This window comes from Primulina tabacum, chromosome 15 (assembly GCF_025594145.1).
Source record: "Primulina tabacum isolate GXHZ01 chromosome 15, ASM2559414v2, whole genome shotgun sequence".
Taxonomy (NCBI): Eukaryota; Viridiplantae; Streptophyta; class Magnoliopsida; order Lamiales; family Gesneriaceae; genus Primulina; species Primulina tabacum.
Window position 1 is genome coordinate 35,327,101 of NC_134564.1, and position 14,731 is coordinate 35,341,831.

At 37.7% G+C, this 14,731-nt stretch overlaps 1 protein-coding gene across 1 annotated transcript; it reads left to right on the forward strand.

Moving 5' to 3' along the window:
• Nucleotides 1–475: 475 nt before the first annotated feature.
• LOC142526220 (cyclic nucleotide-gated ion channel 4-like) lies at nt 476–13,801 on the forward strand. Its single transcript, XM_075630471.1, has 7 exons — nt 476–1,135; nt 1,732–1,947; nt 2,041–2,354; nt 2,431–2,539; nt 2,632–2,868; nt 2,956–3,042; nt 13,140–13,801. Exons 1-7 carry the CDS (start codon nt 569–571, stop codon nt 13,653–13,655), a joined length of 2,046 nt encoding a protein of 681 aa, XP_075486586.1. The 5' UTR covers nt 476–568; the 3' UTR covers nt 13,656–13,801.
• The last annotated feature ends 930 nt before the right edge of the window (nt 13,802–14,731 follow it).

Genomic DNA, 14,731 nt, shown 5'->3' on the forward strand with positions numbered 1-14,731 from the left:
CATAAATCAGTAGACAAACAATGTTGAACTAAGCTCTAAGCTTTGGTGATGTAAGTACGTGAAGAACTTAATATTCAATTTTCTTTTAATTCAAGTCCTAAGTTTAAGCCATAAGGAATATTAAATATTAATGTTCTATTGGATTGATGTGAAAAATGTTTCTATCTACAAATAAAGCCGTGATTTATAATTTTGGTTCGAATTTCTTTTCATTTTCAAAATATTACTTTATAATATAATATGACATATTAACTAACTCATAATTTGACATATAATGGTTCAATACGTACATAACTATTTAGAGAACAATGTGGTGAAATGTTTCTTTGAACATATCTTTAATTTAATAATTCCAAGAAAATCATAAATTTGTTTTAAAAATATTATGTGTATAAAATTTAAGATACGCGTATACAGCCACAAGGGCATAGTGGTCAGTATTTTACCAAAGTTGTTCATATCTTCAATCATATTACACACCATATCTCAAAGCATGCATTGTCCCCCCCCAGTTTATCATTCATCGTGTTCCAAAAACACAAAATTAGATAAAGAATAATTCATCGCCATGGCGAGTCCTCTGCGGGAACGGCTCCCCCACACTTACGCTGGTGGCGACACTGATTCTTATTCCGAAGAAGAGGATGACGATGAAGAGGTGGAGGAGGAGGTAATGGACCAAGAGGAGGAGCAAGACATCAATCCAGACGGTTGCAAAAGCTTTATCGGTGGTCGTGGACGGCGACACCGTGGGGGGTGGCTCTGGGGGAACGTTTTGGACTCTAGGGCAAGATGGGTTCGAGAGTGGAACAAAATATTCCTCCTGGTTTCAGCCGCTGGCTTGTTCGTGGATCCGCTTTTCTTCTACGCCCTTTCAGTAAGCGAGAACTGCATGTGCCTCTTCGTTGACGGATGGTTCGCTGTCACGGTCACCGTTATCCGTACCACAACCGACGCCTTGCACTTGTGGAACATGTGGCTGCAGCTCAAGATGAACCCCCGCACCACCGGGGTCAGCCCCGAGAGCCGGTTGCGTGATGTTGACTCCACCACCACTCGATCCATCGAGTCTAAATATTTGAAGGTTAAAACGGGTTTCTTCCTGGATCTATTCGTCGTCATTCCATTGCCCCAGGTAAGAATTTTTTTTTCCTTTTTCGTCGCTGGAATAATTGTGTGACTCAGCTTTCTGGTAATGCAGAGGGAGTGTTGCCAAATCGTAAGTATTAATATTTGGATGTATTGAGTAGTTCATGTGAGGTTGTAAAGAATCCAGCATGTAATCTGAATTGTTTGTATGCAGCAGCTAGCACTATCACATATACGACGCATACAGAAATAACATACATCCTATCGTACCCATTGGGCAGTTCATTAGACTTCAAGTGACCTACCTAGCCTGCTCGTAAATTTTAAATGTCCACAAAAATGTAATGTTATATTTATCTAAATATAATAGAACTAATTAACACAGAATTCTAATGCTTAGTTTATCGGACAAGACTGTTACATATGACTTGTCCAGTTCAGTCTATCAGACTACTGTGGTTTACAAATTAGTGTGTTAGTGATGAGGTTTACCCAATTGCATCGAACATTAGTGACGGTGGGTTCCGACACTATATATATATATATAAACTGTATATCTGTATAAAAAATGGAAAATTAAAACTAATTTACTATTTTCTCAAATCACAACGAGGCTGACCTATTTAATTAATGAATTTGCAGATTTTAATGATGGTGGTGATCCCCAAGATGTTGGATAAAGGGTCAACAACGGTGGTGATGACTGTATTATTAGTAACATTTATCTTCCAATATGTGCCTAAAATCTACCATTCGGTTTGCTTGTTGCGACGCATGCAGAATCTGTCGGGCTACATTTTCGGAACTGTTTGGTGGGGCATTGCTCTCAACATGATTGCGTATTTTGTGGCATCTCATGTACGTAAGCTTACTATTACAACCCAATCATTTTACGCAATAATCGAAAAGTTCATCGCGAATTAAACGTCCATAAGAAATGCCAATGACTAGGCTGTGGGAGCATGCTGGTACTTGCTAGGCATACAAAGGGCCGCAAAGTGCTTGAAGGAGCAATGCATGGTTACGATGGACTGTAACCTCAGAATGATGGCATGCCAGCGACCCATTTATTATGGAACAACAAGTTTAATAACAGATCGAGCACGGTTTATATGGGGCGAAAACAATAATGCAAGATCCACATGCCTCGGAAATTACGACAATTTGGCCTATGGAGCTTATAAATGGACGGTTCAGCTCATTACAAATGAGAATCGTTTGGAGAAGATAATGTTTCCAATCTTCTGGGGCCTCATGACCCTCAGGTAATATATATACTGTTACTGAATAAATTATTGTGACAATTATTATGTAACTTTCACTTTGTGATCAATGGAACAGTACATTTGGGAATTTGGAGAGCACTACGGATTGGGTAGAACTTGTTTTTATCATCATTGTGCTGACCACTGGACTAATTCTGGTCACAATGTTGATCGGTAACATCAAGGTAATCAAAACTAAAGAGTCCTCTTTTAGTTTCTTCACTAAATAAATTATTGAAAATTTGATACAGACGGCCACATTAAATGATATTATCAGGTGTTCCTGAATGCGACTACGTCAAAGAAACAATCAATGCAGCTGAAGATGAGAAACATAGAGTGGTGGATGAGAAAGAGACGATTGCCACTGTCGTTTAGGCAAAGGGTGAGGAACTACGAAAGGCAACGTTGGGCAGCAATGCGAGGAGTAGATGAATGTGAGATGACTCGAAATCTGCCTGAAGGACTACGGAGAGATATCAAGTATCATCTGTGTTTAGATTTAGTTCGACAGGTAATTTATTTTAATGAATAATTAGCTTCGATTTCAAAGCTATTCTGATTGTAACAATGTTCCAATGAATCAATGGAGCTGTTTCAGGTGCCTTTGTTCCAGCACATGGATAACTTGGTCCTGGAGAATATCTGCGATCGGGTGAAGTCCCTCATATTCACAAAAGGAGAAACTGTGAGTATAAAATATTAACTAGTTGTAAAATATTGAGTGTCTATATATATAAAAATAAAATTACTTTGTTCAGAAAATGATAGATCAAATTAAAACAAATAATAAAAATTGAAAATAATGATTTATCATATTAAATACAAAATTGAACTAACATAACAATACAAATACAATTATATGAATGTATTTGAATTGATTGAGCTAACATAAGAGGATAAATAGAATGATATGAATGGATTTTAATTAATAAAACAATATAAAAGTGTGAAAAACATTTTGGTATGTGATTTTGATATTTTCTTACTCGTTACATTAATTAATCGATAAATATGCTCTTACAATTAAAAAGTTACCTATTGAATATCTAAAATAGTACTTAAATATAATTCTTGAAATAACTAAGAACATGTAACAACAATTGTTCATTTTAGGGTATATTTTAAATTATAACAACGTGAATATCATAAATTCAAAATATTTCAAAAACATTCATTTTGTCCGTCAATAAGTTATATAAAAAAATAATAAAACATTATATTAGCTAAAAAAAGCCTACAAACATAAATTATATTTTGAAGAAAAAAATAATAATATATTTAGACATAAGAATTGAAATAAACTTAAAAAAAAAATACTTCATTCACTCTTTTTATGCCCGGAATATATTTGCTTAAAGTAGTAAGCTAAAGAAACTTCATTTCCTACCATTTTACTGAATATAGATTCATTTTCTTAAATTAATAATTGTTATTTTATGCAATTTAATTGAGTTGAATGGTAAATGGTAATAGACGTTACAAATTTTAACTTAATTAACTTGAATGATGCATATATGTTACAAATAACTAGCTTTTTTCTAACAATTATATTTTCATCTTATTTTTATATTGTGATATTTATTGAAATACAACTATTCTATCTCAAAAAGGGGGAAAAATATCACCACTATAAATTAATATCCAACGGCATGTATTATCTTATCCCTTCATTTTTTTTAAGAATTACATTTGCTAAGTTTTGAAGCCATTAATAAAAAATTTGAATTCATTCTCATTATATATAGATATTTTAAGATTTTTTTATTATCATTGAAAAAGTAAAATAATATGCATTACTGATGAATTCTATATACATTAAAGACTTTATCAATAAACTCTTCGATTTCTTTGCGGTTTGTATACATTTATATCATTTTAAAAATTATTATTATTTACATTTACATCTATATTATAAATAAAATCGGAAACTTTTTTTTTGTTTTCTGCTAAAATGGAAAAATAAACCTGGAAATTAAGGTTATTTATTAATTATTAAATTTCTTATTCATCATTGCTCATTATATATCAATCAGTTTAACGTGGTCAATAATTGAAAATTCATAATTTTATTTAAAGGGACAATGATGTTTTACCATGTATCTCCCTAGTACGTAAATATATTTACAAAAACATCATTGTTGTGGGGACTCGGACGCTAATCAATTCTTAATCGTTATCGGGATCAATTTACTAATCAAGTAATTAGGGTCATAAATTTTTTTTCTTTTTAATGCGGAAAGTAGTTAGATCAAACTAATATACAACTCAATATAAAATAAAGTACAAGTCCTGTACCGTCTACAAATCAGTAAAGACTAAGGTTCAACATCTAATTATCAAGTGCCAAAACCCTATATACATCAAAGTCCGAAGTCTCCACTCTATCACGATCTCTCCTCATCTCCTGGACCCTAATCATGTCCCATCTGTTGTCATGTACACATAAAAACAAGACAACAGCCGGATAATTCCGGTGAGAATATAATCCCAGTATAAATCAACGAAACATGCAATCATATGATAAACATAAAAGCATGGATAGATAACAGCAATATATATCAAAAGCTGAAACATAATCAATATCAAACTGTCGACAATGCTGGTGACTCCACGACTCAGACTAGACTCAATCCTAGTCTAGGGATCCCGGTTTCCAGATGTGGGTATTCTTATATCGACCAACAGTAATAGAAAAGACTCCAGTTCTATCCACGTCGATATAACCAAACATCCAGTGTCCTGACCTAACCGTCATGGACTGTGGTCCTATCGCCAATATCCTATCTTGTGACATCGTGCAATGTGCCCGTGGCGATCCCGCCACTATCAGGCACATCTGTCCCAAGATTTCTATACTATCTTGTGACATCGTGCAATGTGCCCGTGGCGATCCCGCCACTATCAGGCACTTCTGTCACAAGATTACTCGTATAATACCTGCTATCTATAATCAAAGAGAACAAGTACATCAATCAAATCAATGCAAATATCAATGCAATAAAGTAAAGTATGTGATTTAGGGAAACTCAAGTCTAAACCGACTCAAATCGATCTCCCAATACCACATTGACTTATACCTTTCGTTTGTAGTCTCGGTCTGAAGCAATATCAATTCTGAACTCAAGATTGTCTCTGTAAATCTGAAATGACATATTGAGAATCATAATATCAATATTCCATTCTCAATTCAACACTGAATCTGATTAATCTGGATTTAATTCAAATCAACGGCATAACGGCACAATCTCAGTATCCCCGTCGATACCATATCAACTGACATCAATTACAAATCATAACTCATATCCGATATAATATGTAATTTATTCATAATCCAAATCTGTCCGATTTCAAATCAATATACTCAGAAAATCATAACAATTCCATAATCAGTCCGTTTCTTAATCTGACTTCGATTCTATGATGTCTAACATGTCAAGAACATCATATATGAATTCCATTCAATTCTGACAATAGCATAATTTCAAAACATATCAAAACGTAGCAAAACTTACGTCCAGTTGTAGCCTGCATCGATAGGAACACAGTATCGAAGTCGGATTCAAAATCGGCGCATATGCGCGAGACAGTATGTCTCGGCACGTGTCTTCCAAGCCGCTCGCGCATATGCGCGCCTCAATTCCGCGCATATGCGCGAGGCTCTCTGGACTCGACCTGTGCAGCTCGCGCATATGCGCGCCCTCATGTCGCGCATATGCGCGAGGTCTTCTGCCCATTTGGCGCATGGGCGCGCATCACGTCGCGCACGTGCGCGAGAGGCACTGTCCTCGCACATAAATTATCACACGTTACCTCAAATCGTGTCTCGGTTAATCCTCTCATAATCACATCAAATTATAAATTAATAATTACGGATTACTAGGATAAAATTCTCGGGTATTACATTTCTTCCCCATAAGATATGATTTCGTCCTCGAAATCACAGATCGTCAAATCATATCATTAAGAAGGCATGTAATTAAAACCGAATAAACATTTACATCAGTGAAACAATGCTGGGAATTCTTGTCTCATATCTGATTCAGTTTCCCAAGTAGCTTCTTCAATGCCACGACGAGTCCATTGAACTTTCACAAGAGGAATAATATTCGTTCTGAGTTGTTTTTCTTTACGATCGATAATTCGGATTGGTTTTTCAACGTAACTCAGAGATTCATCAAGTTCGGCCTCGTCTGGCTGCATAACATGAGAATCATCAGGGAGATGCTTCCGCAGCATAGATACATGAAAAACATCATGTATCCCTGATAATGAAGGCGGCAAGGCGAGTCGATAGGCACGATCTCCTATCTTTTCGAGAATCTCATAAGGACCAACATATCGTGGAGACAATTTCCCTTTCTTTCCAAATCTAACCACACCTCTAAAAGGAGAAATCTTCAGGAATACTCAGTCTCCTACCTCAAATACCAACGGTCGTCGTCGAAGGTTGGCATATTTGGCTTGTCGGTCCTGAGCTGCCTTCATTTTCTTCTGAATCAATTTCACTTTTTCAGTCATATCTCTGATCATATCAGTTCCAGTCTCAGGAACTTCAGAGATATTATCCCAATAGAGAGGGGATCGACACTTCTTCCCGTACAACGCTTCAAAAGGTGCCATCTCAATACTCGTTTGGTAGCTATTGTTGTACGAAAACTCGCAAAGAGGCAATGCATCTTGCCAATTAGTGCTAAAATCAAGCACTACAGCTCTCATCATATCTTCCAATGTCTGAATCGTCCGCTCTGACTGTCCGTCAGTATGTGGATGATATGCGGTACTTAGATGTAACTTCGTACCGAGAGCTTGCTGCAGGCTCTGCCAGAAGTGCGAAGTAAACCGAGGATCACAGTCTGAAACAATCGACTTTGGCACTCCGTGCAATCTAACCACTTCCTTGACATAGATATCGGCCATCTGATCATATCTGTACGTCATTTTGTATGGAATAAAACATGCAGATTTGGTCAATCGATCAATCACGACCCAAATTGCATCACAACCTCGGGAGGACCTCGGTAACTGTGTCACAAAATCCATGGAAATGTGATCCCATTTCAATTCAGGAATCGACAAACTCTGTAACAATCCTCCTGGTTTCTTCCTCTCAGCTTTCACCTGTTGGCAGTTCAGACACTTGGCTACAAATTCAGTAACATCTGATTTCATTTGCTTCCACCAATATTGTGTCTTCAAATCATTATACATTTTCCTGCCACCAGGATGAATGCTAAAACGACTGTTGTGCGCTTCTGTTAGTATTCGTTGTCTCAAATCCGAAACATTCGGCACAACAAGACGATTATTCACATACAAAATACCATTTTGAACCCGATATTCCGATCGATGTCCAGCTCTGACCATAGCAATCAACTTCTGTATATTCTGATCAACTTTTTGAGCTGCTTTAATTCTCAAAATCAGCTCTGGTTCAGCTTGAATAGTATATAATCTCATAGGTCTCCGATCTGTCTCAAATACTAATCCAGACAAACAGCAGTCTTCAATCAAATTCGAAACATACACCCATAGTCGATAAGGATAGAGAACATACCTTTCGACTCAGTGCATCAGCTGCTGCATTGGATTTTCCTGGGTAGTATTTGATTTCACAATCGAAATCTTTAAGCAAATCAAGCCATCTTCGCTGCCTCATATTCAATTCGGACTGTGAAAACAGATATTTCAAGCTTTTGTGATCAGAATAGATCTCAAACTTCTCACCGTACAGATAATGTCGCCATATCTTCAATGCAAAGACGATGGCTGCCAATTCAAGATCATGAATTGGGTAACGAGTTTCATGTGGTTTCAGCTGTCTCGAGGCATACGCAATCACATGCCCCCGCTGCATCAAAACACAACCCAATCCGCGGTGAGATGCATCACAATAAACAACAAAATCACCAGTACCTGACGGGATAGTCAATATTGGAGCACTGGTCAATCTCTTCTTCAATTCGAAAAAACTGGTCTCACATTCCTCAGACCAAACAAATGGAGCATTCTTCTGAGTCAACTGTGTAATTGGTTTGGCAATACTCGAAAAATCTTTAATGAATCGGCGATAATATCCTGCCAAACCCATAAAGCTGTGTATTTCTGGTACAGATGTCGGTCTCGGCCAAGAAATCACTGCCTCAACCATACTAGAATCAACGGATATCCCGTCTCCGGATATAATATGCCCCAGAAATACCACCTGTTTCAACCAGAACTCGCATTTCGACAGTTTAGCATACAATCTCTCCGCCCTCAAAATTCGCAACACAGTTCTTAAATGCTCAGCATGCTCCATCACATTCTTTGAATAGATCAAGATATCATCGATGAAAATGATCACAAAATCATCGAGATATTTCTGAAAGATACGGTTCATTAATCCCATGAATACCGCTGGTGCATTCGTCAAACCAAATGGCATGACAATAAATTCATAGTGTCCATACCTGATTCTAAATGCAGTTTTCGAGATATCAGAATCCCTGACTCTCAGTTGATGGTATCCAGATCTCAGATCGATCTTGGAATATACCGAAGAACCCTGCAACTGATCAAATAAATCATCAATACGAGGCAATGGATATTTATTCTTTATCGTTGCCTTATTCAGTTGCCGGTAGTCAATACAAAGTCTCATCGACATCATTCTTCCTCACGAACAGTACTGGAGCACCCCAAGGAGATACACTCGGTCTGATATACCCATTGGCCAGTAAATCCTCCAACTGTTCTTTTAACTCTTTCAACTCGATCGGTGCCATCCGGTACGGAGCCCTCGAAATCGGAACTGTTCCTGGCATTAACTCAATGCTGAAGTCTATTTCTCGAATCGGAGGCAATCCAGGAATCTCATCCGAAAAGACATCAGCAAACTCACACACCACTGGCAAGTCCGCCAATGATGGGCTCGACTTCAGTAAATCAACTGAATATACCAAGAATCCATCCGCTCCTTTCTGCAATAATCGAGTCATATTTATCGCAGATATCAAATGAATTCTAGCTCGAGAACCTTTACCGTAAAATTTCCACTCCTCGGCCATCTCAGGTCTGAATCTCACTATCTTGTGGAAACAATCAACTGTAGCTTGGTACTTGGTCAAAATATCAATACCGATAATACAATCAAAATCAGATAAACTAAGCACAATACAGTCTAACTCAATCGTATGCCCATCGTACTGCAGTATACAAGATTTCACAGACTTCACCGATATTAAACCTGTCCCTAACGGGGAAGAGACAGACACTACCGCAGACAATGACTCAATGGGTAATGCATGACTCAATGCAAACCTCTCAGAAATAAAAGTATGCGATGCACCAGTATCAATCAATACGTATGCAGGATTACCAGAAATAAAACAGTTACCTGCCACAACATCATCAGGTGCATCCTGTGCCTGCTCCTCGGTCAAAGCAAAAACTCGGGCCTGCTGTCTAGGAGGCTGGCTCACTGTCTGGCTTCCTCCTGGCCTCTGCTGTGACTGAGTAGACGGTGTTGGCTGAAAGGAATGCACAGCAGATGGTCGTCTCCCTGTCTGAGCCACTGATCTAGATGACTCTGCTGCCTGGGATCCCTGGGCACCTCTCTGGGGACAAACTCGGGCAAAGTGTCCCTGTTGTTTGCAGATACGGCAACTGCCAAACACTTTTTGGCACTGCTCAGTGGAATGCTTCCCTCCACAAGTATTGCAAATAGGTCCGGTATAGCTCTGGCTCTGTCGAGGACTCCCAGAGCTAGAAGAACTGCTTCCTGACTTCTTGAATTTCTTCCCTCTAGTTTTCAAGAAATCCTTCTTTCCGCCACTGCTGCTTCCACCTTCGAATCGAGGAGGTGGTTGTTGTGGCCCCGGTGGTGGAATCATAAACGAAGCTCCTCTCTGTCTCATCAGACCGGCTTCGGCTCCCTTGGCTCTGTTCAAGGCGTCGGTAAAATTGTTCGGTCTCCCAGTGTTTACCAACGTAAATATTTCCGGATTTAGGCCATTTATGAACTGATCAGCGACAGCCTCATCATGTTCAGCCACATGTGGAGCAAATCGCAACAGTGAAGAGAATTTGGCCACATATTCCTCAATGTTAAGCTGGCCCTGCCTCAAATTAGCAAATTCGGCTCCCTTGTCCTTTCTGTAAGACACTGGAAAGAACCTCTGATAGAATTCAGTTCTAAACACATTCCAGGTAATAGTCGTACCTCGGTGTTCCAATGCCCGTTTTGTTGTGATCCACCAGTTTTTAGCAACGTCGTGTAACTGGTGTCCTATCAATTTCACCCTTCGCTTGTCAATATACTCTAAAGATTCGAACATCATCTCAATATCGTCCAACCAACTCTCACACTCCACGGAATTCTCCGTACCCTTCAAAGTCGGTGGATGGAAAGACTGAAACCTTTTTAACAATGTCTCCATTGGAGTAGCTGTAACGTCCATTGGAGGATTGGACGTGCTACCCTGTTCTGGTACTCTTCTCGGAGGCATATCTGATAATTAAATGGATTAGTAACCCAATTACAACAGATCAGTTTCAATCCTCATCGGATCATCTTACAGCTGATCCATTCAAGATAATACACAATACCATATCAAAATCAGATATTTCAGGTAAACATGTATTAAAACAATAAATCATGCTAGCAATCAAAAGCAGGAAAGAAACACATTCTACCCAGCTCACTAACTCCTATCTCAATCTGAAGGATCTATCGCTCTGATACCACCTGTTGTGGGGACCCGGACGCTAATCAATTCTTAATCGTCATCAGGATCAATTTACTAATCAAGTAATTAGGGTCATAAAATTTTTTTCTTTTTAATGCGGAAAGTAGTTAGATCAAACTAATATACAACTCAATATAAAATAAAGTACAAGTCCTGTACCGTCTACAAATCAGTAAAGACTAAGGTTCAACATCTAATTATCAAGTGCCAAAACCCTATATACATCAAAGTCCGAAGTCTCCACTCTATCACGATCTATCCTCATCTCCTGGACCCTGATCCTGTCCCATCTGTTGTCATGTACACATAAAAACAAGACAACAGCCGGATAATTCCTGTGAGAATATAATCCCAGTATAAATCAACGAAACATGCAATCATATGATAAACATAAAAGCATGGATAGATAACAGCAATATATATCAAAAGCTGAAAAATAATCAATATCAAACTGTCGACAATGCTGGTGACTCCACGACTCAGACTAGACTCAATCCTAGTCTAGGGATTCCGGTTTCCAGATGTGGGTATTCCTATATCGACCAACAGTAATAGAAAAGACTCCAGTTCTATCCACGTCGATATAACCAAACATCCAGTGTCCTGACCTAACCGTCATGGACTGTGGCCCTATCGCCAATATCCTATCTTGTGACATCGTGCAATGTGCCCGTGGCGATCCCGCCACTATCAGGCACATCTGTCCCAAGATTTCTATACTATCTTGTGACATCGTGCAATGTGCCCGTGGCCATCCCGCCACTATCAGGCACTTCTGTCACAAGATTATTCGTCTAATACCTGCTATCTATAATTCAAGAGAACAAGTACATCAATCAAATCAATGCAAATATCAATGCAATAAAGTAAAGTATGTGATTTAGGGAAACTCAAGTCTAAACCGACTCAAGTCGATCTCCCAATACCACATTGACTTATACCTTTCGTTTGTAGTCTCGGTCTGAAGCAATATCAATTCTGAACTCAAGATTGTCTCTGTAAATCTGAAACAACATATTGAGAATCATAATATCAATATTCCATTCTCAATTCAACATTGAATCTGATTAATCTGGATTTAATTCAAATCAACGGCATAACGGCACAATCTCAGTATCCCCGTCGATACCATATCAACAGACATCAATTACAAATCATAACTCATATGCGCGAGGCTCTCTGGACTCGACCTGTGCAGCTCGCGCATATGCGCGCCCTCATGTTGTGCATATGCGCGAGGTCTTCTGCCCATTTGGCGCATAGGCGCGCATCACGTCGCGCACGTGCGCGAGAGGCACTGTCCTCGCACATAAATTATCACGCGTTACCTCAAATCGTGTCTCGGTTAATCATCTCATAATCACATCAAATTATAAATCAATAATTAGGAATTACTAATGTCTAATATTTTACATAAACTCTTTAATTTCTTTATAGTTTATATACATTTATATCGTTTAATAATTAAGTAAAATTGAAAACTTGTTTTCTTGAGGCTAAAACGGGAAAAATGTGAAATTAAGGTTACTTATTATTATTAAATTATTTAATCATTATTGTTCATTATGTATGAACCGGTTTGACATGGTCAACAATTGAAAAACTATAATTGAATTTAAAAAGACAATGATGTTTTATCGTATATGTCTCTAGAACATAAATATATTTACCAAAATATTAATGTAATGTCTAATGTTTTATACATATTGAAGACTAGTTTGGTCAATTCATAATTTGAAAACATTGTCCTCTATCACCACTATTGTAGGTTTGACATAGTCAATAATTGAAAAACAATAATTTCATTTAAATGAGCGACAATGTTTTACCATGTGTACATAAAATATATTTACAAAATATCAATTTAATGTCAAATTTTTTCACATATGGATGGATGGCTAGTTTGGCTAATTCACTTTTACAGGGAAATAGATATATATTGTGCCAACCGTTAATTGCAAGCATATAAAATATATATACTTCCACACAAATCACAATGTCAATCAATATGCATACTCTCCATTAAATATATCCTATCCTCTTTCTTGTTGGGAAGATAACACGAGAAGGAGATCCAGTTCATAGGATGGTATTCATAGTAAGAGGCCATCTCCAAAGCAGCCAAGTTCTGCGCGACGGCCTAAAGAGTTGCTGCATGCTAGGTCCCGGAAACTTCAGTGGAGATGAGCTCCTCTCATGGTGTCTTCGAAGGCCCTTTATCGAAAGGCTTCCACCATCTTCATCTACGCTCGTGACTCTCGAAACAACAGAAGCTTTTGGGCTCGAAGCCGATGATGTCAAGTATGTGACCCAGCATTTTCGGTACACATTTGTGAATGAAAAAGTAAAGAGAAGTGCTCGTTACTACTCTCCTGGATGGAGAACATGGGCAGCTGTGGCCATTCAGTTGGCGTGGAGGAGATATAAGCATCGACTGACGCTTACATCTCTTTCGTTTATTAGGCCGAGGAGGCCATTGTCTAGGAGCACTTCGCTTAGCGAGGACAGGCTCAGGCTTTACACGGCTCTGTTGACCTCGCCCAAGCCCAATAAGGATGATTTTGATTTCTGATCGTTTTGTGTTTTTATGAGTTAATTTACATCTGAATTTATGCCAAGTGTATCGGAACAAATCCATCGAATAATTAAAGGCTTGCGTATTAGGACTTGTGAGTAAAATGGATGGAATAATTTTAAGAACATTTTATTGCAAAATTGGAATTAACAACTGAATAAAAATAGTAGCCATTTCAAGAGAACAATAAAAATATCCTCTCCGTGCATTTCGACTTCTATTTAAGCTCGGACACTTGCCAATCTCAAAACTCGTGTTTTACATAATTTAAACGTACATCACAAATTTAGGTGGTGCTGATCAAATGTTATATAATTCTATTAAATACCACATGCTCAAGCGCCGACAGTCAATGGTATAAGGGCATTCTACAAAACATCGTTCGAGATACATTTTGTGAACATATTGCAAATGAAATAGCGGGCGCATAAAATTTATAAAATGACAGAGAATTCATCATGTATATATAACGTTATTATATTGAATAATCCATAACTAATGGTGTAAGTACCAAATCAAGATTTGCACATCTCGAAAGAACCTCGATTTTGTGGCTTAGACATCACGGGTTCGTTAAGGTGTGCATGATGAGAATGAGAGTATATCCTTACAATATTGTCGTAAAAAGTACGAGTAATTATTTATGAATATATGTCATGTCAATATTTTTTTTAGTTGATCTGGCATATGAGAGGAAATGCACACATTTAAATACAATACTAAAATAGTATCTTAAAAGAGTCTTTTGTGTGAAGTAGTTTTACGGATATATATCTGACTTAAATATGTTATTTATCTCATAAAATTAACTTACGACATCGTGTTAAGAGAATTTTGTATACAAGTTCGATGCAGTTACCCCTAAAATTAAAATTCAACGACGTTCAAGAAAATTACGTGGCATCCGTATGCAATTTGCCTACTAATTTATTTCTAGGAGTTTTGGGCATTTCTAAAAATAGTTTTCACAATTAATGTTAGTCTGCGACTTGCAATTTGTTTGTTTCTTTCACATCTCACAGCTTTTTTATGAAATTTTGAATATTTTCGTAGCAATTTCAAATAAAAAGTTG

What these genes read in the sequence shown, in the direction of transcription:
- LOC142526220 (XM_075630471.1), top strand. Translation starts at nt 569, where the DNA reads ATGGCGAGTCCTCTGCGGGAACGGCTCCCCCACACTTACGCTGGTGGC. An exon ending in TCGTCATTCCATTGCCCCAG is followed by an intron (nt 1,136 to 1,731) that starts GTAAGAATTTTT and finishes ATGAATTTGCAG; the next exon opens with ATTTTAATGATGGTGGTGAT. An exon ending in TATTCACAAAAGGAGAAACT is followed by an intron (nt 3,043 to 13,139) that starts GTGAGTATAAAA and finishes CTTGTTGGGAAG; the next exon opens with ATAACACGAGAAGGAGATCC.